This window comes from Verruconis gallopava (assembly GCF_000836295.1).
Source record: "Verruconis gallopava strain CBS 43764 unplaced genomic scaffold supercont1.52, whole genome shotgun sequence".
NCBI classification, from domain to species: Eukaryota; Fungi; Ascomycota; class Dothideomycetes; order Venturiales; family Sympoventuriaceae; genus Verruconis; species Verruconis gallopava.
Window position 1 is genome coordinate 84243 of NW_015622188.1, and position 25828 is coordinate 110070.

The following is a 25828-nucleotide window of genomic DNA, read 5'->3' on the forward strand; positions in this document are numbered from 1 at the left end:
TCCGCCAGAGGTTCCCCTTCTAAAAACGGCCGCCCCCGCACGGAAATCGTGGCAAGGTTTTTTTTGAAACAAAAAGTACGTTCGCGGACGGAACGCAGACTCCACCCTGCCTTTGCTTTATCTCCCCGATCCAAACGAAAAGCTGCACCTCCACACGACGAAGGGAGAAAGAAAACGAAAAAAAAAAACCCCTCCCCCCTCCAATAAAAAGGGGAAATGTCGGATCGGCTCCGCGAATGTGTTCAATCGGCTTCATATTTCGATTTATCAGTCAACCCTATAAAAGGAAAAACACCAGCAAGGCAGCCGGCGGAATATACACGAGCCATAGTCTATACCTGATTGCCCACGCCGGGCTCAAAATGCGACTCTCCCTTCCCCCCCTCCAGCAGCAGAGGTATCCCGTAAAATCATGAACGGCCTTCAAAATGCCTGGTTGCGAGTAAAGTGCACAGCCCAAAGGTGGGTAAAGAAGAATCGGTGGGAAAGCAGAGCACGAAAAGCACTACACACACGCACCAAATGAGGATGGGGTCTTTCAACACCAAAAAAAACAAGGTGTTGTAAACAAATGGACAGATCATACGGGCGTATTTTAGAAATGTATGTGAGCGCCACAACGAAGAAGCCTCCATGCATTACAATCCCTAAGAAAGCAATCTGTAGAGGAAGAAAAAAAATTACACATCAAGAGCAATCCGTTTCCCGCCTTGCTAAAAGCGCGCGCGCCCATATAGTTGTAATTTTTTGTGGTTCCAGATCATCTGTGGTAGTGGCGAAGTTGATCTACATGGATGATGCATTTAGTACAAGAAGAAGTGAAGACGCCTCTTTTTTTTTTCCCACAAGCCCGTTCCGCCTAAGATTTTGATCTGAATGAGCTTGATCCTGCGCGCGCGCGAAAATTTCGGAGACATATACAGGTAGATAGGTGGTGATGCTTTGTGATGGAATGATAGCGTTCGGTAGGTAGAGCGTAGATACTTCGTGTGGGGTATATTGCATTTCGTCAGATCCTCATCGAACATGAAACCATGTCGTGCGAACATGGTAGTCTAATGCACGGCACTCATTGGCCTCTGTCGTTCAGCTTCGTCTTCGGTGTCGTTTCGCGAGCGAACCTTCTTCATCGTGTTGCTGCTCCCAGACCGTGCGCTCTTGATACTTTGATTCTCGCCGGTGGCCCTGCGTGCTCGATGGAGCGCTAGTTCACCATTACTGATGCTTTCGCTCCTCGTTAACCCCTGCGTTCTGCTCCTGTGTCTGGTCATCTCGACGAAGGAGTCGTCCGAGTCGTCATCAGACCCGCTCTCGATAGCGGCGTCGCCGTCACCATCGTACGCAAAGTCTTCGTGATGGATCTGACGGGAGTAGATTGCACGCTGGTCATCAGACATGAAAAGCTCCTCGGATCGGTCAGACGCCTTGCGGTCACCGGGTGTGTGGCTTGGGAAATAAGTGCCTTCGTCCGTGCGTACAGAAGAATCCGCAGAGGCAACCGACGGTATCGACGGATTCGACGTTGACTGTGACATGCCCGTGAAGTGGTCCTCCGAGGAGCTCGAAGCCAGCTGAGGATGAGCAGCCTCAGGGAGCGGCTCGACCGTCCCAAAGTAGGAGTCCTGCTGCTTGTGCGCTTGCTGTTCCTCCTTTTTCCATGCAGCCATGTCATCGGGAGACGGAGGACAGTCCGCACTAGCTGTAGACGCTTTGGTCGCATGACCCAGCGATGAGGCTGGTCTTTGCTGTGATTCTTGTAGCCGGCGACGAATCTGCTGCTCCTTTGCTCTAACAAACAGAGGATCGGCGGCGTCTGAGGGTGCGGTGGATGCGGGGTGATGATCTCTGTAGTCGGAGGCAGAGTCGCCAAGCAAAGGAAGATAGGTAGAGTGAGGACGCGCAGACGAAGTGTCCGTCCGTGCGCGACCTCGTCGACGAGATGATATCGACGACAACGACGAATTTCGCGACAGGTCACCCTCCGAGGCTGCACTCGGGGCCAGGTGCATGTTCGACGAGACCGAGGCCGCGCGGGAGGAGACGGCACTCGTGACAGAGCTCGCGGTCGTAGAATCCTCGAGCAGCTGGGACGAGGCGGTGACGTGGCCGGCAGCTACCGCGTCGCTGATAGCAAGGCTCGCTTGAGCGTGGGGGTCAGCACCAACGCTGCCGGTGCGTTCGACAGGCGAAGCGCGTCCGTGTCTGCCAACGCTTCGATCCCTCGCATTTCTCACGGTGGACAGCAGCTTCTGCTTGGCCCCGCCGAAGATGCCCCCAAGACTCGACGAGGAGTGAGGCTCCATCGGCGTGCTGGGCAACGCAGGAAGCGTCGTCGCTCCTGTGCCGAGACCCAGGTCGCCCGGACGAATCGTGCGAATCGAGCCTGTCGCCGATATGCTTGACTGTGCTCGGTCGGGCGCATTAGGTCTGGCGGCGACGGCGGCAGCGGTCGCCGCTGGCTGCTTTGGCTTTGCCTGAAGCGGGTGCGAGATGGTCGACATTGGCGAGTCCGGACCGGAGTCGGGACCGGGAAAAAATTCGACCCGTTCACGCGGTTCCGGACTTGCAGTCACGCTCTGGGACAACGGATGCTCGCCAAACGGCGTGGCGGGCTTGTTGAACGCCGACATAAGCACTTCGTCCGAAGGCTTGAGGCTGGACCGACGCAGTTCTCGCTGGCGACGCGCGTCTTGCGAGATGGTGCTGCTGCTGCTCGCGGCAGAGGCCGGGTTACTGCGATCGGAGGCGTTGGTGGCAGCGCTCTCGGCTCGCCGACGTGACGAGGACGACTTCTTCGACGCGATGCCAAACACCTCGCCAACCTTCCGCGCGACCGACTTGGCCCGCTCGACGATGGTAAGGGGAACGACTGCGACGTCGACATCCTCCTTCGAGATCTCGATGCGCCTGCCCGCGGTAAAGTTGTTGGGATCGGTCTCGTCGAGCCAGCGAACCTTGTCCTGAATGTCTCGCACCAGCCAGCCGTGGTGCTTGATCTCGTTCAACGTGATACGCTTGCGCGGATCCTTGGTCAGCATGCGTTTCAAAAGATCCAACAACTCATCGTCAACATCTTCGTAGACCAACTCGTTTGGCAGACGCTTGTGGGAGGCTGCCTGTTGAGACCACGTTCGACCGTGCGAAGACGGCCGTGAGTTGGCCTGCGTGTCGACAGCTTTTAGGCGTTGGCGGGGAATGTACGGTTCCTCTTCCGCGATCATCCGCATGAGATAGAACGTGTTTTCGTCGTAGAAAGGGACGCGGCCATAGATGAGGCAGTACAGCGTCACGCCGAGGGCCCAAATGTCAATCTGCTGCGTCACGGGCGGGGCGTCCGCGCCCGGGTCGCAGTCGGTCTGGCAGAGTTCCGGTGCGTAGAAAGCTGGCGTCCCCACCGTCTTGGCCAGCTCAACGGCTGCATCGTTGTCCTGACCTTCGTACTCGGACGCCTCGTCGCCGTTGGGAAAAGGCTCTGACTTCTCCTTACCCAGGTACGAGACACCAAAGTCTGAAATTTTGATGTGCCCGCTCGCGGCCTGCAGAAGGTTGGCGGGCTTGATGTCCCGGTGGACGACGCCTTGGTAGTGTAGGTACTCGAGGCCGAGCACGGTGTCTCGAAAGGCTCGCCGTGCCTCGCCGAGCGTCATCAAGGGCACGTACCTGAAGTTCTCCGGGATCTGCTCGATGAGATCCCTCTCGTAGCCGGCGGACGAGAGGCTACCCGCCACAGACGGCGTGCGGCCACGCAGCGACTCGTCATACGCGCCGTACATGGTGCCCTCGAGGCTGGATGCGTTGACTCGGTCGGAGTTGCCGTGGTCACTCAGGTGATAATCGGAATCCTTGCGGTTGTGATGGCTCAGCGAGGCATCCTCGTAATGAATGACGGTCTGGTCGGGGCGCGGATAATTGTGGTCGTTGTACGCGTGCTTCGCAGCGTTGCTCAAAGACGTGGTGGCCGACGGGGTGCGCGACATGTTGCCGTTCGAGTACTCGTCGTCCTCGTCGTCGGCATACTCGAGACTCCAGGTCGGGGCTTCGCCGCCGCTGAGGCGGGCCTGCTTTATCTTCTTCCATTTGCGACGGTCGCGTTTGTCTATGTGCCTCTTCGCCTCCTCTAGCAGGTGCTCGTCCTCTAGTCGCGCGGCTTCGCGGTCGTAATCGCCGGCGCGCTCGCGCTGATTCCGTCTGTATTCTATGAAGCAGATCTCCGGGGCGCCCTCTGTGCGCCAGGCAACCTCGCCCATCTCGACGTGCTCGAGAACGATGTAGACCTTCTTGCTCATGGGGTCATCGATGACCTCGAGCAGGCCGACGATGTTGGGGTGGCGTGCCTTTTTGAGTATGGCAATCTCCTTTTTGATCTTGGCCTCGTGATTGTTGTTCTTGCCCAGCCGCTTGCGTTTCGAGTATCGCTCGACGATCTTGATGGCCACGAAGGTGCCGTCGTTTAGGTTGCGGCCGAGCTTGACCTTGCCATGCACGCCACGGCCGAGCTCGTCAATGACCTCATACTGGTTGATGACCTTGCGTCCTGAAATGGGATCGAAGTCGATCTCGGCGAGATGCGTCTCCTTTGGCATCTGCCTGTGCGTGTGGTGAAGGTAGGGGCTGGCGTACGTGCCATCGACGGTCTCGGTGTGGGCAATGGGCGGGCGCTGCGCGTGTCCCTTCGGGGTGAACAGACCGGGGCTGCTGGCGGTGGACGGCGGCTGAGATGCGGAATGCGCAGTGCTTCGAACGTCGTTCGGGGCGGGCGATCCCGTTTCCGACTGCGAAATGTACGCAGCGTACGATAAGGGATGACCGCTGCGTGATTGAAGAAAGTGAGGGGAGGAGGGATGCGGGTGGTACTGGTTCTGAAGGGCCGAATAGGCCTGATTTGGGTATGAAATAGGCTCTCTGCTCCTCGACTGGGTGAGCGGAGGGTGTGAGGCAGCGTCGTGGCCACGAATGGTGCTGGCGTTACTGATGCTCGATGCGGTAGAGTATTCACGCTGAATGCCCGGTCGTTCCTGCAAATGCTCTGACGCTACAACGACGTTCTCGGGGGTCAAGGCGGTGCTGGCCCGGACCGACTTGAGGGCGGAGGGCGACTGAGCCAGCAGCGACGGCTGATGCAGATTTGGCGACACGTACAGCTCCTCCTCTTCTGGAATAACCAGCTGGGTCGAGACGCTGCGCATTGGCCGCGGGGCAAAATAGCTGTCGTCGCCGGCCGAGACGGTCTTCTGCGGTTGCTGCACCAGCGGGGAGGACGACTCCGGTGACAACGTCGATGAATGGTGCAGCGAAGTCGGCGTGGTGACAGGGGCGTGTCCAGCATCGCCAACGCCGATGGCGGCCACGCCCTCATCTTCAGCGCGCGGGGTCTCGACGCCCGTAGCAGCATGCAAGCATGGGTCTGGTGTCTGTTGACGAGCCGCACCGGCAACGGCCTCGTCGGAGACCAGATCTGGCCCCGATGGTCCGCCGTTCATGGCCAGGGTGGAGCTTTGAGCTGGCAGTCGAGTTCGCAAGGAGAGGAGAGAAGGAGGAGGAGGAAGATGAAGAGGAAGAGGAGTAGGGAGAATGGCGAGAAGGATGCTTCAGCGACGGTCGCGAGAGACTCCAGGGCAGCTGTCCTAAGCAGATGCTATGCTGGTGCCGCCATCGAGGGCGGACCGTGGTTGAACGTTCACGGAACCGGACGTTGAGGGTCGAGTATCATTTCTTCGCGGCGAGAGAGAATTGCGCTCAGAGGTCGCGGCCGCAGTCAACCATGGGACAGACCCAGGTCCGTTGAGGTTCGTGCGGCGGGCAAGGACGAGGAGAGCGGGATGAACGGCGCGGCAACCAGCCAGTGATTGCAGTGTCCCGATGTTCTTGATGCCAGTCAGAGAAGCAGCGCGCAGCAGGGCGGGTGGCAAACGTGAAGGTAGCGGGGGGATGAGGTGGTTGCCGGATGGGTGGGCGAAACGATGACGAGAGTGTTGGTGGTGGCGGTGGAGAGGAGAGTGACACAGCGGGCGGTTGAAGTACGGTAGAGGAGGATCAAAGGGGCAGCAGAGTGGGTTGTGCAAGACAGAAGCAGCGGGATGGAGAGAATGGGGCAAGCCAGTATGGGTCGTCGGTGGTAGTAGTAGTAGTAGTAGCAGCAGCAGGCGAGGTCGCGGTAAGTTCGTTGGTTGAATTATTGGGCTTTGGACGGTTGGCCGATCAGCGATTCAACGGCAGCGGGATGGGCGAAGGTGGGTCAGGCCAGCAAACGATAAGATTGGCTTGCCACATGAACGGGAGCGAACACGGGCCAGGGGAGGGGTCGAAGACTCACATTCGCTGACTTTCGCTCTGCTGGGGGGGAACTTATGCAGGCCCCGTCAAATATACATGTGCTGTGCTGTCGTCACAATGATGGCTGTTTTCAGGACGGGCGAGACGGGAGATGCGAATGACGGGTCACGCTTGGCGATGGCTGCGTGCTTTGGCTGCGTGCTTTGCCCGGCCGAGGCGCCTCTCGCTGGCCGTCGCGAGGACGAGGAGCAGGCGCAGGTGGATATGAAGAAGAAGCAGAGGAGGAGGAGGAGGAGGAGGAGGAGGAGGAGGAGGAGGAGGAGGACAAGGATGTGAACGAGGGTGATGAGGCTGCTACGCTCCCGCGGTGCCAGCCGTGTGCAAGGAGTCCAGCGGTTGAGCCGGACTCGAGAATGAGCAAACGCTGGGCAGCAACGTAGAGGCGGACAGGCAGGGCTGAAACAGAGGTTGCCCAGAGAGAGGATGGATGGGGGCAGCCGGGAGGAAGATGGAAAGCCAGAGGTTGGGAAAACAACGAGGAGGATGCTGTCGGCACCGCAGACGAGACTGTAAGCAGCAGCAAAGGAAGGAAAGCAAACCGACGGGGATGGAAAACAGTGGAAGACGAAGAACAGAAGCAGTGGCTGTTGGCCGATCTGGCGACGAGACGATATGAGATGATGGGGTGGACGCACACCAGCAACGGGCCTAACAAGACTGCGACGACGATCCAGACGGCTTATACAAGTACACTCGCATCCGCACCCGCACACGCACGCGCACGCTGAGGAAAGAGAACCAGCACAGCAGCGCAGCAGGCCCAGCTCCGTCCGTCAACGGACAGAACAACCACAGCGCCGGCCAACGAACTGGCGGCCTGGCTGGACTCAGAGCCAGCGCCAGCGCCAGCATAAGCGTGCGCACGACAGCGCCCGTCTCTTGGCTCGCCTGCGCGATGATTTGACGACGGATGCGTCTGGCTGCATGCAAACCCGCAGGAACGGATCCAGCCATGTTCGCTTCTCCATCTCTGCTGCTGCTGGCGTTGCTGCTAGCGCAACCTCTCCATGCCCGCCCCGCCAGCGCTGTCTGTCCTGGGCTCTTCTGTACGGACTGTGCTACCGCTGCATCCTGCTACTGTACCTCCCGTACGGTCCTGCGGTACTTGCACATGTTCCGCTGCCGCAGCTTCAGGCGTCTCCTGGACGTGCTGTTCCCCACCAATACCACCGCCACCAGCGCCGTTTGTTACCGGCGGCAATCATTACGATGACTACGCACAGCCCCGTCGAGACATACACATGTACGTGTTTCAGGCTTTGATACCGTACAAGCAACCTCGTCCGCGGCCCGGTACCACCTCCCAGCACACCACCGAGCAGATCCCGTACGCACTCGCTTGCTATACCACTGTACTTGTGCTGTGCCCCACGCCCAACCAGCCCCCATCTGGCCGTCTCCACCGATGTCCTTTTCCCTCACCTTTTGGTCCATGATGACCGCTGCGCTTTCTGTGTCGTTCCATGCCCTCCCTGCCGCTGTCTCACGCTGTCTCACGCTGTCTCACGCTCTCTCACGCTCTCTCACGCTCTCTCACGCTCTCTCGCGCTCTCTCGCGCTCCCTCACGCTCTCTTGCCTCGCTCCCTCCCCGGTCCTGCAGAGGCACGCGCGCTTCTGGAATGTCTCGACGCCCGTTTTTGGGCTGAGCTGAACGCCCAAAAAAGGTGGTGTCGCAGCCCGGCAAGCTCCAGTTCGGGCCAACGCGAGCAGCGGCCTGGCAATGAACAGGCCTGATCTTCACGGCCCCTTTGCTTTGATTCCTCTCACATGGCGCCCAGCTCTCACACCTGAACCGGGTGGGGATCGCGAAGGCGGGGCGTTCCCTTTTCATCGCTGATTGCATCGTGTTTGTTTCGTGTGGCTCCCGCCTTTGCAGTCCGAAGTGGTTCGAAAAGTGCAAGTCACCCCGGCACCACACACGCACACACACACACATACACAAGCATCCACACCCACACCCACACCCACACATACACTCACACTCAATACCTCCTTCACTCCCAACTCGCTCATTTGCCCGCTACGCATGGCCTTTGCCTCAAAAAGAAATGACGGGCATATGCCCTACGATCGCAGGGAACCCCAGGACGCTTGGGGGATGGGGCGGACGCCGTGATAGAGCCACGAGCGAAAGAGCCAGAAAATCTGAGAATCAAGTGAAAAATCCCCACCACAAATCATCTCAGGCGCCGGTCCCAGCAGGCTGGACGGGCATGACTGGGCTCCACCCTCCGGCCTTCGTCGAGGAGAACAAGCGTGCGCACGGTAGTCGTTTTCGTAGTAGCAGCGAGCGTTCATTGTCGTCGTCATAGTCGTGGCCGAAGCCGTACGCAGCTACAAACTGTACGGCTTCCTTGCAGCCGAGCGCTGGGCCAGGCTTGGAGGGAAGAGCCGCTGCAAGCGCTGCACCACCCGCCCGCTTGGCACAAATGATTGACTTCGAGGATGACGGCAAGGAGCACGCCGACCTGTTGTCGTGTCTTTTATCTATTCAATTTTTTTTTAAAAAAAAAATAAAAAAGAGAAAGGCAGCGAAAATCCATCTTTCCCTTCTCACCTCCTCGCCTCCCCATCCAAGAAAGGGTGCTTGCCCGATTGACGAGAGCGTCCTTTGGGACGTGCCCACACCTCGCGCTCCCTCCCGGGCATTCATCAGGCGCAGGCTCGGGCTCAGGCTCAGGCCCAAGGGCAGATCAGAAGCATGCTTCGCTCTCTTTTTTCGGACGCGGTCGCTTGTGGCTCAGCCAGGACCAGACGTGCTGAGAGAGCGAGAGAGCGGGGTCTGTTTTGTGCAATCGTCGAACGACCCCAGATTTTGCACTTTGCTTCTGCCGCATTACCCACCACCATCACTACTGCTACTTGTACTGCCACCACTGCTTATTTTGTTTTTCTTTTCGTTTCGTGTATTGTTCATGTACGCCATCTATGCGAAAAATAAAAAACGGCCGCTAGCGCTCACAAGACGGCGTTGTCGTTCATCCCCCCCCCCTCCTCTTCTCTAGTGGCAGCTTGGCAGTCCGTCCTTGTTTTCCCGCCATGCCTGCCTGCATCTGGGCCGTACGATGCAGCCTGCATTGTTATTCCAGATCTCCCGTTTCGTGTTTCTTCAGCGATGCGAGCATGCAAGCAAGGGCTCGGGAAGCCGTCACGCTCCCACAATTCGCTAGTGCTCTTTGGGAAACGCTGGCAGTCTTCCCCCGTGCTGCTCTCCGCCGCAGCTGGCTTGTTTCCGTCTCTGCGGTCGAGCGACGGCAAACAAATAACGACAGCGATGGCAAAAAGGACGATGATAATGATGTTGAGGGCGCTGATGGTGCTGATGGAGATCGGCTCAAGGCTGCTTCTGGGGCTGAGACATGTCGGCCCGAGACAATGCCAACAGACAGGGGACAGGTCGCAAACCACTTTCTCCTCGTACGCATGAACACGCCGACGTAGACACATTCCAACGCGCACTTTTCGACGCTCGACGCGGGCAACAGACACGTCTGCTGGCTTTTGATTTTTTTTTTTCCCTTTGCTGGCACATGTACACGCACGAGCACACATGCACGGGTCTAGGATGTTTCATGCAGGAGCGCTCGCTTCGCTGCCATCTTTCTCCTCAACACCATGGTCTGGACGCGCCTAAAAGACGCCATGCCACAACAGGCAGTCCACGATGATTTGTGCAGGCCAATCACGTCGTCGTCTGTCCACGCACGAGGTCATTTGTTTGCGGTCTGCCCGTCGCACAGGGTCCGAGGGATCCGGCTAGCTCTTCCGAGGCCCACGATGGAGTCTAAATCGCTTGCCACGAACGAAATTGCAAATCTTACCGCCGTCTGGCACGAGAGGTAGAGAGTGAGAGAGAGACGAAGAGGAGCTACAGCCGACAGCCAGATGGGAAAGGATTCGAAAGCCCTTCTTTCTGTTTCTTTGGCGAGCCCTGGCTGCCGCTCCGTGCTGAAGCGCACTTGAATCTTCCTCGGGACGCGTTTCGCGTTAACCGTCGCCGAGATTCTCGCCGCTTACTACTCTCTCCTACTTGGCTCTATTTTGGCCTCAGAGTTTTCCCCATAGCCTGGCCCGAGACAAGGCCCCAGACCTTGCGCCTATCTCGGACATTAGAACGAACAAACGAACAAAGCCGGCCCTGAAGCTAAGCGAAGTTTTTTTTTCTTCTCACATTTTACCCTGCTGGCTCCGCATTCTCAGAAGCCAACATTGGCTTGATCCAAGCCCGCAGATTCACGATGCTAGCTTGCACCGTCTCTGTCGTCTAGCTCGCGACTCAGTAGTGAGCGTTCTTTGACCAGCTGTCCTGCACAATGCTAGCATCTGACGATCATGGTTCATCCTTAGCTGCTTCACGAGCGCACCTCTGCTTGAGAAGATGGGCCGGATACGTTTTGCGGTGGGGCCAGACAGTATGACGGCCGCCCCTTCGTGCACCGGGCTTGAAGTTCGCCAGAAGAACCGACTGTTCATTTCTCACGATCCTTTACGTCACCAGGGCCCCGTCCAGCCACCGCTGGCCTTGCTCTCGCCAGCCACGATTCCCTCGCCTTCCCCCATCCAATTCGTTCTGCTCCGCCCAGTCAGGATCCGTCTCCGTTGCGTGCTCTCAATGGTCGCTCCAATCGTCCTCTGCGCGAGCGTCGCATCCAGGACCGCAACCGAACGTGTCGATCGGAAGGATGTCTGTTTTGGCACACAGACGCCTCGTGGAACCTCAACCAGCCCGGCCTTTGTCTTCTAGCCAAAATCCCTTTCTCGCATGTGTGTGATCTCCGATGGAAGTGCATCTGTCTCCACACGGATGCCAACGCGAGCTTCCACGACACAACCGTTCGCACTCTGCCACCGCACAGCAGACAAAAGCCGCTTCTTTCGTGCCAGCGTGTGACCCGCCGGCGGTGAGAGAGACCCGACGTAATGCTCCATCAAGGGGACTTTCATGCCAGCATTGGAAAGCACGACGTGCTGGCGGAGGATACCAGCCAGAGAGGCCTTTCTTTTCTGCCCGTACGGTGAAGAGCAGAGACGTTGGGAACGGTCGTGGCCAGAACGACAGCTAGGACGTCTTCGAAACAGACCTGAGTCCCCTCTCGCCTTGCCTTCGGAGACGTACCCCGTGCAGAATCAGGGCTGCTCCCTAAAGTCCCTCCATCACGTGTCGTTTTCTTCATACTCGTGCATCCGTTCCTATGCGCTAGCCCCCTACCATCGTGTGCGTGAATGTGTGCTTCGCCAGTCCACAGCCGCGACGCTTTGACGACCTCCAGAACCAGCGTTACGAAGCTGCGTTGTAGACACGACTGGCGTCGCATCCGGCTACACAAGGCCTGTTTGTGAATGCAGTTACAGCATCCCGAGCGCGGTCCTTTCTCGCACTAGATTTTCAGACCGTTGGCACCCGCTCGGGCTTCCTCCCAGCCTGTCAGCTGAAGGTGTGATTTCGTTCAAACATGCGAATCGCGAAAAGAGCCCGGGCTACTAAAGGCCTGCGTTTGCACCAGTAGAAACCTTCATCTTCGCTGCTTCAGGTAGCTTGTCTTCGTGTAGACCAGGATAGAACGGTGGTCGGACAGTCGTTTCTTAAGACACTCAACACGCTCCGTCTCGACCACATGTTGATCATGCCACGATTGTTTTCGACACGAGCAACACACATAGCCAGACGTCAAGGCCTGGTTCTGCGAACACCTACCTTTGGTTTTCCTGTGACGTTTCGAAGCGCTGATTGGCACTGAGAATCATATCCCGATCGATCTAGTTGCGTTCCTTGTCGGGCGCGATCTCACTCGGCCCAATGGTTCTTCTGCCTACCCATGATCTTTTGCTCGTTCAAGCAAAAGTAAATGCTGCCTGCCCGTGGATCAAACCGCGACAGCCAAAGAAGGTCGCTCGATCGGGTTCACAAACGTCCACTCTATTGCGTGCAAACTTGGTGGGCTCACTCCACCAGCCGCATCGCGTGTTATGTAATCCGTGCAAGCAAAGCCTTGTTGGACGCGCGAAGTGTTCGCAAATGCAAAATACACGGAGTTCTGGGAGGAGCGTTGTATTGATACGACTTGCATTGAGTGGATTTTTTTAATTTCTGTTCTTTATTTTTCCTCTTTTCTCGAGCATCCCTACAGCAGACCGGTCTAGCCACGCCGTCACGGGTTGCGCATGCAACCTCGTTTCAAGGCACAAACCTGTTCAAGCCTCGAAGAATCCAAGGTTTCCGTCCTACTCTCGCTCTTTGGCTCGCTTCGGCCCGCTGCAAACAATCTTGACCCCGGGCCAAAAAAAGAAAGGAAAAAAAGGCATCTCTCTTTTGTTCATTCGTCCCAATGTTTGTGGCCTGCTTGCCTCTTTGTTCCAGTCTAGCCGACATCGCGTTTGTTTCGTCGGCCCCCATCTCTCTCTCTCTCTCGCTCTCGCGCTCCCCGTTGCAGGTTCACGCGGTTTTGCTTCTGCCGATCAGTCGCACCTGAGCTTCTGTCCACCGGTCCATGGCATCTGGCAGCGCCTCCTCGTCATCGTCACGATCGTCACCGTCTGCGTCCGGGCCGAAACGACGGCTTGGTCGTCAAGCTCATGACCAACGCGCGCGTCGACGCACCTCGTCCGTGTCGACGCTGCACGTGCTCCTCGTCCTACTGGCGCTGCGGGTCGTGAACGCGCTGACGCTGCGGACCTTCTTCGTTCCCGACGAGTACTACCAGTCGTTGGAGCCAGCATGGCAACTCGCTTTCGGCCCGCATAGTGGCGCTTGGATCACCTGGGTGAGTGCAACCTCGAGCCCGCATCGAAGAGGGTAGAGAAAGGAGCGAGAGACACGGCATTCTGATACAGCATACCTGGACTTTGAGAACCGGGCTCGCTGTCATTGGATACCGAAGACGCACCCGAGCAGAGAGAGCACAAGGGGGCTAACCAGCGCGCACCTGGGTGCGCCTTTTGCAGGAATGGCGGCACCAGTTGAGATCCTCGCTTCATCCCGTCCTGTTCGCGGCCGTGTACCGAGCCGCTGCTCTGCTCTCCGCCTTCCTCGACCTCACGCCCGCCTCAGAAGCGGCCGTCTTGCTCGTCGCGCCTAGGGTTGTGCAGGCCGTCTCCGCCGCCAGCCTGGACTTCTTCACGTGGCGACTTGGACGAAGAATCTTTGGGTCAACCAGTCGAGCAGCTTGGACCATTGTATGACCATCCTATATTTTGTTTTTTTTTCCTCAATCTGCGCAACGCGGGTTAAACACCCCCCCCCCCCCCCCTCTTCCTCTCAATGCCCTTAATCTACGCATCCACGTCGCAGGCTAACATTGGCTCTTCCTAATCCGGCAGCTTGCAGTCAGTACTCTGAGTCCGTGGCAGTGGTTCTGCTCGACCAGGACGCTGTCGAACTCGCTCGAAGCCTCTCTTACCGCGGCAGCGTTATATTGCTGGCCCTGGGATTGGATGCTTCCGGCTCGCAACGACGAGCTGAAAAGTCCAAATCCGTCCCGGACGTCGAGACCGTCCGTCGCATCATCCCGCGTCGACGAAGATCGTTCAAGGTCAGCATCTGAGCGTCCTGCACTTCTCCTTCCTCACGGACCAGCCGCTGACGACAGCCTCTTTCGCGTTAGGCCGGGCCTGTCGCTGCTTCTCGCGGCCGTGGCATCCATTCTTCGACCGACAAATGTGCTCGTGTGGATACCAATTGCCCTACAGACCCTGTCGAAGGTTTCGAGTCGACGTCGCTACGAGCTGATCGTGAAGGCTGTTGTCAATGGGTACGTCTTTTGTCCCTTTTCGATGCCCCATTCTTGGTTCGAGCAGACGCCGTGTCACCACGCTTCTCTTGTCGTGTGACGTCCGCTTGCCGCTGGCATGTACTTGTCGCCAGCAAAAGGACGAGGACACTGACCTCTGGTACCTAGGACGGCAGTGGCTCTTTTCAGCGCCATTGCCGATCGGTCCTTCTACGGGTTCTTCACTTTTCCGCCCTTGCGCTTCTTGACGTTCAACATCTATCAAGATCTAGCTGTTTTCTACGGTAGGCATCGCCCTGATTACTACCTGACCGAGGGACTGCCGCTCTTGTTGATGGGCCTGATCCCATTTGTGCTCTTTGGCCTTTACAGAAGTGCTTCCATCACCCTCAGCAACCGAGGGTCCGCGTCGTATTCTCTGGAGACGATCGTGTTGCCTATCCTCACGTGGACCATCTTTGCGGTCGTCTTCTTGATGAGTTTGATTGCGCACAAAGAGGCTCGCTTCGTGTACCCCCTTTTGCCGTGCCTGCATATCATAGGTGGCACTTCGGTCTCGACGTTCACGCGCAGAGCGTCCATATGGAAAGGTTTCATCCTTGGGGTCATTCTTTCACTCCATTTCTTTGTGATACAGTACGTTTCTCGGACCCACCAACGCGGCGTCATCGAGGTCATGCACTTCTTGCGAGAACAGCACCAATCCCGGTCAGACAATGCACTCACCACAGCTGCGTTGCTTATGCCATGCCACAGCACTCCGTGGCGGAGTCACCTAGTCTACCGTAACATTGACGCATGGGCGTTGACGTGCGAGCCCCCCGTGAACATGCCGCCTCAGGAGAGAGCAAATTACACCGACGAAGCCGATGTCTTTTACGAGGACGTCACCGGGTGGCTGGAGACAAACATGGAGGATCTGAAGCAGCTGAACAACGGCTTCAGCTTGCTCGAACAAGCCAGAAAGATAGCAAACCATAGTGAGCGGACAGTGAACGGTCACGTTACGGGCCGCAACCGACCTTGGCCGCAGTTTCTCGTGTTCTTTGAGCAATTGGTGCCACAAATGCATGATTGGCTTGCCACAAGCCCATATCAGGAATGCAAGAGGTTCTTCAACACGCATTGGCACGACGATTGGAGGAGGCAGGGTGATGTAGTCGTATACTGTCTTGCCCCAGCTGGTTACGACGCTGCAGATCGATTTCGGCCCGTTGACGCCACCTAAAATTGTATATTATTTTTTTTTACTCATCCGCTCTTGGTCGCAAAAAAACGGTATAAAGAAAAGAGAAACAAAAATAGACAACCAGTCCACACGCACATACACACACACGCGATGTCAGGGCGGCGTTGTCCCTCAAGGCTGTAGCCTTGCCTCATTCGTCCTGGTGCTCCAGATTTGTGGTCATACGCGAGACAGTCATCGTTCGCATGTTACACCAAAGCTGCTCATCCAATAGGAAGTCGTGGCGCGCTCAATAAATCTTGAATACTCCAATTGATGGTGTGGCGGTGAGCCGCCAGACATCATCTTTTAATATTTTTTTGAACATGCTCGCCATCGTGGCTGCAGGAAGAGGCGGATCGATCCGGCGTTTTTGCTGATGCGCTTCATATGACAAGGGTCCACAACCCGACGGTTGGAAATCTGCAGGCAGATCACACGTTCAACAACACAAACCGTTGGCGGCTCAACGAACTTCAGAAAACCCACACATATACACGTGGCGAGGTCGAAACGTGACACCTTGTGGTGCGTGTCCAGTGCTGTGCGCCGGAGGGCGGTGAACAAAAAAAAAAAAAAAAAAAAAAAAAAAAAAAAACAACATCAAACCCACCCCCCCCCTCCCCACCAAAGGCCCGACATGCCGCCACGGTTTCCGATTCGTTTCCGCTGCTCACCTTGCGGCGCGGCTTCCGATACGGTATTGTCGACTGCCTGGAGCCGGCATGTCGCAAGGAGGACCGCGAAATGGGGTTCCGTGGCGAGGCAGTTCTCGGTGTCGAGCAGCAGGAGCACGGATGGAGTATTTCGCGAATTGACGAATGAGCGCGTGGCCGAACCGTGGATTGAGGCGCTGCAAAGACAACGGGCAGCCAGCGAGGGAAAAGGCGTGGGTGGGACGACGAATGCGACGGCGGAGAGGAAGTTGACGCCGAAGCGGATGACGGACAGTTATCACAGTGTCGTACGTGTTGTCGCTCACTAGCCGCCTCCCCCCGTCGACTTTTTGCAAAATCTTGTTGCGTAAAGTGCTCATTCTTTTGCCGTCCAGGTTCTACCGCTGGCCCAAGACAAGTGGCTCGGAGACACGTACCTGAACTCGTCTGGGCAAATCAGGCTGGGAACTCTGTTCATGGACCTCGACGCTCTGTCGGGCGTCGTGGCGTACAAGCACACGGGACCAGACGTAACGACCGTCACCGCGGCCTTTGACCGCATCACCATCATCAACCCGCTCAAGGAGATATGCGATCTCGAGCTCAGCGGGCAGGTGAATTGGACCGGTCGCAGTAGCATGGAGATCTCCCTCCAAGTAGCCAAAGCTCCCAAGCCTGGTGAGAAGCCCAAGAAAGAGGACGTGATGATCAGTTGCACGTGCAGCATGGTCTCGCTAGACCCCGTGACGAAGAAACCCGTGCCAATCAATCCGCTCATCGTCGAGACGGACGAGGAGAAGAGGCTGTTCGCTGCGGGAGAGGCGAACTCGAGGCGTAAGAAGGAGCTGGGAAAGATGTCCTTGCTGAAGCATACGCCCAACGACGAGGAAAGCGACCTTATTCATTCGCTGTGGCAGAAGCAGATTCAGTGGCACGATCCAAGCGACCCTCAAAGGAAACCAGACAACGTGATTCCGATGGAGCAGACGGTGCTGAAGACAGCCGCCATCATGCAGCCGCGTGAGTGCTCCGCCTCTCCCCACAAAGGTGTCAAAGTCTCTACTCGCAAAAGCTAACATGTGACCGTCCGCCGTGTCAACAGAGTATCGCAACCGCCACCAGTTCATGATCTTTGGAGGCTTCTTGCTCAAGCAGACCTTCGAGCTGGCCTTCTGCTGTGCCGCCTCCTTCTCTCACACACGTCCCACGTTCATCTCCCTCGACCCGTCCACCTTCCAGAACCCCGTACCTGTAGGCTCCGTTCTTTACCTGACCGCAACAGTAGCGTACACAGATCCGCCAGCCGTAGACGGCCCCAACGACATCACTCCTGACGGGCCCGCAGACGGTTCAGGCCGAACCCGCGTCATGGTCAGAGTAGATAGCAAAGTGCGAAACGTGGAGCATGGAGAGGCGAAGCCAACGGGGCAGTTCAACTTCAGTTTCTTCGTAGACAGGGACATACGAGTAATGCCGAAGACGTACACAGAATTCATGGTGTACATCGACGCGAGGAGACGAGCTGTGAGGGTAGGGGAGCTGTGCAAGCAGGAAGGCCTGGTGTTCAACGGCCCGACGAGCTTTACAGAGTGAGCTTGAGAAGCAGTTCCATGGAGGAGCGAAAGGGAAAAAAAATCCTCGCTAAATCTTGACACAAGCGTCACAAGGCCAGGAATCGAACTTGCAGGCCTGCCAAGACTCTTGTGGCCCTTCTGTAGAGACACGAGAAACCAGCGGCAGTTCAATACATCAAGCCGTTATTACAGTAGTATTAGTAGTAGTAGTAGCAGTAGTGTTGCAAGCGTGATACCTATATTTCGAATACGATCCGGTGGCTTCATGTTTCCAAATTTGGAATGGTAATGCCAACTGACGATGCGGGAGCGGCGTCGTGAGGCTTGGCGCGGCTGCAAGGTGGCATGAAACCAAGGAGCTGACGACGCATTCCCAATAATCCACGAAAAGAATTGACCTGTGCCTCCCGATCTGTCTTCATGCCGCGGCGATCAAGTTGCACAGGTAGCCATTAATCATGTCCGCGCAGGCTGTCGCAGATCCGCTAGGTGAGTATTACACGCCCTTCACTCGCCCGTCTCCCTAGTTCTCTCCCGAATTTTGGTGTGCGAGGTTTTGCGGATTCGCTGACGGATGAGTCGCAGCTTCGTCGGCAGCGACCAAGTCCAAAAAGAAGAAGAACAAGAAGAAGAACAATTCTGGCGCGAAGGGCGAAGCAAACGGTGATGCAGTGGCGAGCAATGGCGCAAAAGAGGCTGCGGACAACGAGGACGATGGAGACGAGGACCCGGAGCCAGAAACGCCCGGCGAGCCGGAAGTAAGCGCGAAGGAGGATAGCAAGAGCCACGCAGGAGGCGTGGAGTCGTCAGCCCAAGTCAATGGGGTCGGCAAGGACACTTCGGAGAGGCTGGCGGCGCTGGCAAAAGAGAGAGACGCTCTACGCGAGGAGGTGTCGGAACTGCGAAAGTCTTTGGAGGCGTTGACGGCCAAGCACGAAGAGGAGGTACGGGAAATCAAGGAGCAGCTGGAAGAGACCCAGTCTGGCAGGGAGGAGGCCGAGTCCAAGTACGAGGACCTGAGGGAGAGGGTTACTACGATTCGCACCACCTTGGGCGAGCGACTGAAGGAGTATTCGGTACGGCAGACAGAAGCCGAGCAGCCCTTTGCGAACGCGATGCTGACACATTTTCTGAAATAGGCGGAAATCACGCAACAGCGCACCGAGATTGAATCCCTCCAAGAGCTCAACGCCACTCTCAAGGCTAACAATGAGTCCCTTCAGTCCGAGATCAGCCGGCTTACCGCGGAGCACTCAAATCAGGCGCGGGAAATCAACGATCTCCGTGGACGCGTCAACCTCTCGCAGCAGAACTGGGTCAAGGAACGCGACGAGCTCATCCAGAGGGAGGCCATAGCGCGTGAAGAATTCGAGACGGCTGCGCAGGCCATGAAGGAGTGGGAGGATCTTGCCAACGAGGAGCGCATCATGCGCAAGAACCTCGAAGACCGTGTGAGCGATTTGGAGGAGGAGATTGCCGTTCAGAGAGAAGCGTACGAGAGGGCCGCCGCGGAGAGGGACACGCAGAGTCAAGCTGTGGAAGGCTTGCAAAGGGCTCTGAAAGAGATCCAGGACGCGCGGAAAAAGGAGCTTCGTGAGCTGGTCGAAAGTTCGCAGACGCAGCTGGACGCGTTGAGAAAGCAGCTGGACGCAGCCGTCGACGAGGCGTCGTCGGCCAAGGCCGCGCTGGAGCAGACGGAGGGCGAGCTCGAGAAGCTGCGCCCATTGCAGCAGGAGATCAGGGAGAAGAACCTCCTCATTGGAAAATTGAAGCACGAGGCCGTCACGCTCAACGAGCACCTTACCAAGGCCTTGCGGTTCTTGAAGAAAAGCAAGCCGGGCGACACCGTCGACAGGCAGCTCGTCACGAACCACCTGCTTCAGTTTTTGGCCATGGACCGAAGCGACCCGAAGAAGTTCCAGGTGCTTCAGTTGATAGCCCATCTGCTGGCTTGGTCGGATGGTACGTGCCGACACTTCATTTTTTCTTTCCGCCCTTCTTTCCCGCCCTGGCCCGGTAGGTTTCTCATGCTGATGTGTGCGCAGAACAAAAGGAACAGGCCGGACTCGCTCGCCCCGGCGGTGGCGCATCATCATCATCATCTACTTCCTCGTCGACGTTGAGGATTCCGTCGAGCCCGTTCAGACGCACGCCCAGCACCCCCAGCCTAAGCACGCAGCTCGACAACGCAACGCCGGCGAGCAAGGAAAGCCTGGCCGAACTGTGGAGCGAATTCTTGGAGAGAGAGGCGCAGGAGGGCCAAGCCTCTGGGACAGCGGAGAACCTGCGAAGACCGAGCACGGCGACGGAGCTAAGCAGGAGAGAGAGCGAGAAGTCCTAGCGGGCGAATAGGAAAAGACAAAAAAAAGAGGACATTTTTGAACGGAGACAAACGCCGACTGTGGAAATTCGGTGCATGCATCATCATCGGGAGCAAAAGGCGAGGAGAGAAATCGCATACTTCAACGTCCTAATTACATCTTTGTCACAGCTTTGTACGAGTACGGATCTCTCATAAATTCACCACATGCAAGACGTCTCTCTAATTTATTTTTCTTCTTATTCTTCTTCTTCTTAGAATCTATGATCCGAGGCACTAATGCTGCGTCCGCAAGAGCGCGCCTTCAAGCAAGGTTACCCGTGCCCCAAACTTGTTCTTGTTTTTTTTTTTTTGTTTTGGCTTCTTTCTTCGGTTCCTCTCCTTATTCTTCTTTCGTCCATCTGTCGGCCGCCTTGTTCGTGCTCGGCATTATAATAGTACAGGGAGACAGAGACGGAGATGGGGAGAGAGAGGGAAGAAGGAAAAAAAATAAATTTAAAAATCTCACGACGCCTTTGCGGCCTCCTTTCCGGAACTTTCGTTCTTCTCGACCAAATCACCGACCCCCAAGCCCCTCCCTATCTTGAAGGCCTGCTTCTTCTCTCCCTTCTTCTCCTTCTCGCCGCCCTCCTTCTTTCCCTCGCTCCCGACGGCCTCGCCCTCGTCCTCGTCGCCGTCCCCCTCCGGCAACCGCAGATCCGACAGGTCCATGCGCATGCTGTACGCGTCTTCGCCGTCCGCATAGTACTTTGCCTCCGTCTTGTCGACGGTGAAGCCCAGCGTGTCGCGGTACAGGTGCAGAGCGGCCACGTTGCTCACACGCACGTGCAGGGACACGTAGTGGGCGCCGTACACTTCGGCCATGGCGCGCTGAGACTGGCGCATCAGCTTCTCGGCGAGACCCAGGCGTCTGTGTGTGCGCATCACGGACAGAGAGGTGATGTGGCCGTGGGGAATCCCGTCCGAAGGCTCCTCCTCCATCTTGGCCAGCACGTACCCTACGATCTTGGGCGGATCGTACGGGGTCTTCTGTGGTCTTGAGACCTTTTCGAGGCGGAAAAAAGATTCAGTCGTCAGCACGTGGCTCCAAAAATCGGCATGGCACCGGTGTTGGAAAAATTCGCATTTTCCAGATGGTTGGCCACGATGGGAAAGACGGACAGGTGACAGCGGATGATGTATTGAAGGGGGGGGAGGGAAAAGAGATCTGAAGGGAAATAAACCCAGGGAGTACGAAGTGGGTGGAATAAAAGGGAAAATATAAGATGCTCGTCAAACGATGAACTCTACTCACATCCACTGCAACATAGCTTAGCTGTGGCCAGGTCAAGGCATGATACATGTAATATTTGCAGAAGTAGTTCTCAGGCAGATTTGTGATGTTGGCTTGCTGAACGTGCGGAATGTCGGACACTTTCATCACCCGAATGTCCATCTTTGCAAAGATGCTCTCGTCGGAGCGCTAATGGCCCTGGCGAATTCTATAGCTGGCTTGGCGGACTTTGGTATCAAGCCCGGAAGGTTTATGGTGTTGAGAGTTCTCGGACTGCACCGAGAGGCCGCCGATGTGTGGAGACGGGCCTGGGCCATGCACATGTTTGTTCCTGAGGCAGCTTCGGATCTACGTTGGTCCTTCTTCAAGATCCGTGACGCGTGACGCTTTTCTTTCCTTCACTTCCACAACGCACGCAAGAAAGACCAGGCGGCAGAGACCACGATGGCGTCGTCGCGCGATGTCAAGGACATTATGGGCCTGGCTGCCCAGAATGGCGCTGCTCCAGCAGCGGCGCCGGCGCCCAAGAAGCCGAAGCCCGTTGCAACCAAGAGACTGAGTGCGTATACATCACCACGATCGATGACACACACGCACACGTACATACACAACGTGCTGACACACAATTCAAAGCTGGAATCAATAGAGAAGTCCTGGCCCTCCATGGCGACCGCGCCCCCCCTGTCTCCATCCTCGACTCAACCAAAACTTTCCGCGCAAAGCTTAAGCGTGACTTCAAGCCTGCTCACTGGGAATTCGCGCCATTCACCAACGAGGCTCGCACAGACGGTCTCCGGCTGCGTCACTGGAAGAGACATAAGCCCAACAAGGCTCCTGCTGCCGCTGCAGCTCCAGATGCCGGTCCAGACGCAATGGACATCGAGAACAAGGACCCCGATGCGTCTGAGCCGTACAGATTTGCCAAATATAACGTCGATATATCGGTTCCACAGTACGATGATGAGAAGTACGAGGCACACCTCAAGAGCGACGACTGGAGCAGAGAAGAGACGGATTACTTGATCGGGCTAGTGAAGGAATATGCTCAGAAATGGCCCATCATCATAGACCGGTACGAGTGGCCACCCGGTGCTTCCTCGGACGACGCCACGGCTCTGGCCAGACCACAGGACGCAAGGACGCTGGAGTCGCTCAAGGCTCGTTACTATCAAGTATGGGTATGTTGAAATTAGCAGCTTTGCATTCGAGCCACCTTGGACGCAGTTCACTTACGAAACGCACAGGCAAAATGTTTAGCATTGGAACATGGAGGAGAGTCCGGGATGAACGAGACCGAATTCGCCCTGTACGAAACCCTTACCAAGTACAGGCCGGACTTGGAGCTCCAGCGCAAGGAGCTTGGCTGGCGACTGTTCGAGCGTCCGTTGGAAGAGATTCGAGAGGAGGAATATCTACTGGCGGAGCTACAGCGCATCATGATCTCAGCACAGAAGTTCGAGGCCGAGCGCGCAGAAGTTCGACAACGACTGGACCATCCAACGTCGAGGCCGGGCAACGTGCCTTCTACATTTGCAGAACTCAACCAGTTGTACAACCAGCTCTTTGCTCAGGATAGGAACAGGCGAGCGCGCGGCCGCCTTTCCATGAACACGAATGAACTGGCTACCCCTGGTGGACTCACGAACGGCACGAATGCTTCAACAACACACCATCGCGAGCCCGCTCAAAACACTACACAGGTCAAAAAGGGCGGCACGTCCGCGTCCCAGCCGGTGCGCCAGCTGGACGCTCGTGCCGAGAAAAAATACGGCATCACGACGCACGACCGCCTCACTTCAGGTGTTACCTTCCGCTCAGACAAACTGCTCAAGATGCGACAGGCCAAGTCGCAGATTCAGACGCAAAAGATCACCGCTGCTCTGGTCGAGCTCGGTGTTCCGGACGTTCTTCAACTACCAACTCAGCGCGTCATGGATGCGTTCGAGACCTTGATTCAGAAGATACAGAAGCTCGTCGACGCAAGAAAAGTGCTCGAAAAAGAGGAGGCGGAGGCACGTGTGCAAGGAGGACTACGCAAGGAGCTGCAGAAGGAGAAGACTGAAGGGGAAGCTGGTACGGAAGTGAAACGAGAAGAAGAGCCTCCGCGCGCTGAAGAAGAGGATGATGAAGAGGACGAGGAAGAGGCGAAAGGCGCCGGAGAAGAGGAGGGAGATGATGAGGACGAAGACGAGAAAGACGCCGAAGGGGAGGACGAAGAAGGCGAGGGTAGTCAATTTGACGGCAACGAGCCGGAGGAAGAGGAGGACGGCGATGCCGATGCTGATGCCGATGGCGACGAAATGGAAGTTGATTGATTGGCAAGATCCGAGCTACGACATTTTCAGCAGAAACGTCTTGGTATAGAGCATTTGAGGACGATGGCAATCTGTCAAAACTGGCCAATTCCAGTCGGAACTCAACCGATGTGCCAAGACAAAGTTCATTTGTTCAAAGCTTTGCTCGCTCGCTCGGACAGACTTTAGCCGATTTAGACGGAGAATCTTGCCACAGACGACACAGACCCTCGTTCGAGTCTCCAAGAACAGGATCCTGCGGCGGCTTCGGGACGGACCAGACCTGCTCATACTGCCCCTTGGCTTCGCCGCCAACTGCAAAGTCCCAAACGCCACCTTTCGGATATGCCCCGATCATGGTAAATCCGGACAGCTCGATTTCGGACAATGCTTTGCCCACGTCATCGGCCTGGATGCCGTGACCGTCGCCGGGCGTGAGCAGCTTTATGGTTCCGCCGTCGGTAGCGTCAAACGTCTTGTGCGAAACGCCAGCTGGAATGATAAATACATCTCCTGGCCTCGCCTGCAATTCTATGCCCCCGGACTCATATCCCTTCCCGTACGTGCTCTCGTCAAGATCGTCACTCGTGTCCGCAACGCCAAAGCGTATCGTTGCATGCCCTGTCAAGACGGCCATGCATTCGTGCGTCTTGGAGTGATAATGCGAGACCTGGGACTTTCCGTATCGAAAGATCCACTGCGTCTCCCATCCGTTGCGCGCAAAGAGCTGGTGCACCTTTTCTGGCGATGCATTCATACCAGATAGCACGCCAGGATAATGGATGAGCGGAAAGTTGGAGTTCGGAACGAGATCCGTCGGCGGTAGATTGTACGTTCTGGCGACCACCATGGTTTTCGATTTTCTCTTGTCGCTGTTGTCTGAAAATCAAGGGGTTCAGGTCGGAACCGTCTCGCTTGAAATTTTCGAAGTCTCCGCGTCATATCATCTTTTTATCTCAAGTAAAACGAAGATCGAAGTGACGTTAGCATACCGTAGCTGGATTCGGATATGCTTTCCGTTTCCCCACCTAACAGGCATATCTCGAGTTACTCCATGAGTTTCCCGTTCTGGTCTGCTGCGCTTATTGGTCGCACCATGTCTTCGCGCTTCTGGGCGTAACGACGACATTGACAATCGAGAACAGCTTTCTCAACTTCTTGCCCACGGCTTCGTCTTCAAATGTATTTGTCCACAACAAGACTTGAAAAGCCTTCTTCCGCTATCGGAGAGCGGTTTCTCGAAGTCCATTGTCCATTGAGCGAAGAGCGGCAGCGTCGTCTCTCCGCTACGCCGCACAGCTTCCATGTACCATAGACCGAAACCTCGCTCCACTTTGGCAGCTACTCATCTTTCCTGCATTTCTCTTGTCTCGTTGATCCGCTAGTCGATCTATGCACAAACGGCTTGGTGTTTGGAAGTTCTGGCTCAAGATCTTGTCCCATCTGGGCAAATGGAAGACTAAACTCCGTTCTCTAAGAGTATCGTCCTCCCCGAGTTTCTTAGCTTACTCTCGCAGATGTTCCAAGGCTTTTTTTATTCTCAAGCTTGGTCCTTTGGTGACGCCGTACGTATGCACATCATCCAGTGAATGATGAATTTGCAGCTTCTACCGTGGTCTTCAGCCGCATGAGAATTCAAGATGATCAGAGCGACCGGCCGAAATTGCCGCACCCGGAGCTATTGCGAGGGCGAGGCAGCAGCAACTGTTCTACGGGATCTGTTCTATGTTTCCTTTTCTCATGCTGTGCGGCGAGTCAAATTGTGTGGCCAGACAACCATTCAACATTATTAAAGGTCCAGAAAGAGCGATTCTGAGTACATCCCCGATCGGGAAAGATCTTGAAGCAAGGTTGTAGGAATAGGATTTGCATACTGGCCATAGAGCAAACCCCAGCTTGCGGCAAATTACATCAATGCGTGGTTCATCGAGTGGACGGAATGGACGACCTGTATCAGGCGGCGTCGATTAAACCTACCGACGATGCATAGTTCGCGGAATAAAGGTGCATATAAATCAGGGGCCATACGGCATGGCGTGCCTCCATTGAGCGTCTAATGTAATCCTCCTTCCATGGGCTCATTGAACTTAGCTTAGAGCAGGTCCGTGACACAATCACCAGCACATTCTTTGGTTCAGATGAAATTCTGCGGATTTCCGAGTCACAGTCATTGTATCTTTCCTTTCGCAATGACCCACTATTAGCACTTGTCCACTGGCCGTTTATATTGAGCGCCCTGTACTGCAAAACACAGGTGTCCTCCTCGTTATTCATTAGAAGGCAGCATCATAATCCAACATACGACCAACTGCAACATTTGCAGCTTCTAGAATACCTTGGCTTCTTTAGGAGCTTCTGCCATTGGAGCATCCTCAAACGCACCGCAATCTACATTAACATACGTTATCGCCAAAGGCAGCGG

General features: G+C 56.1%; 7 protein-coding genes across 8 annotated transcripts; 4 read left to right on the plus strand and 3 right to left on the minus strand.

The window, feature by feature from the left end:
• Positions 1 to 240: 240 nt before the first annotated feature.
• On the minus strand, positions 241 to 6550 carry PV09_09041. 2 transcript variants are annotated; one of them, XM_016363032.1, is made up of 2 exons: positions 6314 to 6550; positions 241 to 5864 (listed from the first exon to the last, which is right to left on the minus strand). In XM_016363032.1, the coding sequence occupies exon 2, from the start codon at positions 5478 to 5480 to the stop codon at positions 1056 to 1058; it is 4425 nt and encodes a 1474-aa protein (XP_016209143.1). In that variant the 5' UTR covers positions 5481 to 5864; positions 6314 to 6550; the 3' UTR covers positions 241 to 1055. The 2 variants fall into 2 exon arrangements, with proteins under 2 accessions (XP_016209143.1, XP_016209142.1); XM_016363031.1 differs by having other exon boundaries at positions 241 to 6260.
• A 6002-nt stretch (positions 6551 to 12552) lies between these two features.
• On the plus strand, positions 12553 to 15457 carry PV09_09042 (uncharacterized protein). The gene is made up of 5 exons (XM_016363033.1): positions 12553 to 13095; positions 13277 to 13507; positions 13652 to 13863; positions 13936 to 14082; positions 14230 to 15457. The coding sequence occupies exons 1-5, from the start codon at positions 12823 to 12825 to the stop codon at positions 15287 to 15289; spliced, it is 1923 nt and encodes a 640-aa protein (XP_016209144.1). The 5' UTR covers positions 12553 to 12822; the 3' UTR covers positions 15290 to 15457.
• A 472-nt stretch (positions 15458 to 15929) lies between these two features.
• PV09_09043 (uncharacterized protein) lies at positions 15930 to 17538 on the plus strand (the record flags this gene model as incomplete). The annotated part of the gene is made up of 3 exons (XM_016363034.1): positions 15930 to 16253; positions 16341 to 16965; positions 17048 to 17538. 3 exons carry the CDS (start codon positions 15930 to 15932, stop codon positions 17536 to 17538), a joined length of 1440 nt encoding a protein of 479 aa, XP_016209145.1.
• Positions 17539 to 17977: 439 nt separating this feature from the next.
• PV09_09044 (uncharacterized protein) lies at positions 17978 to 19860 on the plus strand (the record flags this gene model as incomplete). Its single annotated transcript, XM_016363035.1, has 4 exons — positions 17978 to 18008; positions 18105 to 18595; positions 18659 to 19481; positions 19565 to 19860. The coding sequence occupies 4 exons, from the start codon at positions 17978 to 17980 to the stop codon at positions 19858 to 19860; spliced, it is 1641 nt and encodes a 546-aa protein (XP_016209146.1).
• Positions 19861 to 20045: 185 nt separating this feature from the next.
• PV09_09045 (uncharacterized protein) lies at positions 20046 to 21384 on the minus strand. The gene is made up of 2 exons (XM_016363036.1): positions 21134 to 21384; positions 20046 to 20883 (listed from the first exon to the last, which is right to left on the minus strand). The coding sequence occupies exons 1-2, from the start codon at positions 21272 to 21274 to the stop codon at positions 20344 to 20346; spliced, it is 681 nt and encodes a 226-aa protein (XP_016209147.1). The 5' UTR covers positions 21275 to 21384; the 3' UTR covers positions 20046 to 20343.
• Positions 21385 to 21489: 105 nt separating this feature from the next.
• PV09_09046 (uncharacterized protein) lies at positions 21490 to 25827 on the plus strand. The gene is made up of 3 exons (XM_016363037.1): positions 21490 to 21671; positions 21746 to 22290; positions 22357 to 25827. Exons 1-3 carry the CDS (start codon positions 21557 to 21559, stop codon positions 23425 to 23427), a joined length of 1731 nt encoding a protein of 576 aa, XP_016209148.1. The 5' UTR covers positions 21490 to 21556; the 3' UTR covers positions 23428 to 25827.
• On the minus strand, positions 23561 to 24316 carry PV09_09047 (uncharacterized protein; the record flags this gene model as incomplete). Its single annotated transcript, XM_016363038.1, has 1 exon — positions 23561 to 24316. The coding sequence occupies exon 1, from the start codon at positions 24254 to 24256 to the stop codon at positions 23561 to 23563; it is 696 nt and encodes a 231-aa protein (XP_016209149.1). The 5' UTR covers positions 24257 to 24316.
• Position 25828: the final 1 nt, after the last annotated feature.

Bases quoted from the DNA above. Each gene is read 5' to 3' on its own strand.
- PV09_09041 (XM_016363032.1), bottom strand. From the start codon at position 5,480: ATGAACGGCGGACCATCGGGGCCAGATCTGGTCTCCGACGAGGCCGTT.
- PV09_09042 (XM_016363033.1), top strand. From the start codon at position 12,823: ATGGCATCTGGCAGCGCCTCCTCGTCATCGTCACGATCGTCACCGTCT. The intron at 13,096-13,276 runs GTGAGTGCAACC...CGCCTTTTGCAG, and splicing joins GTGGCGCTTGGATCACCTGG to GAATGGCGGCACCAGTTGAG. The intron at 13,864-13,935 runs GTCAGCATCTGA...CTTTCGCGTTAG, and splicing joins GTCGACGAAGATCGTTCAAG to GCCGGGCCTGTCGCTGCTTC.
- PV09_09045 (XM_016363036.1), bottom strand. From the start codon at position 21,274: ATGGACATTCGGGTGATGAAAGTGTCCGACATTCCGCACGTTCAGCAA. The intron at 20,884-21,133 runs GTGAGTAGAGTT...CGCCTCGAAAAG, and splicing joins TAAGCTATGTTGCAGTGGAT to GTCTCAAGACCACAGAAGAC.
- PV09_09046 (XM_016363037.1), top strand. From the start codon at position 21,557: ATGGCGTCGTCGCGCGATGTCAAGGACATTATGGGCCTGGCTGCCCAG. The intron at 21,672-21,745 runs GTGCGTATACAT...CACAATTCAAAG, and splicing joins CGTTGCAACCAAGAGACTGA to CTGGAATCAATAGAGAAGTC. The intron at 22,291-22,356 runs GTATGTTGAAAT...CGAAACGCACAG, and splicing joins CTCGTTACTATCAAGTATGG to GCAAAATGTTTAGCATTGGA.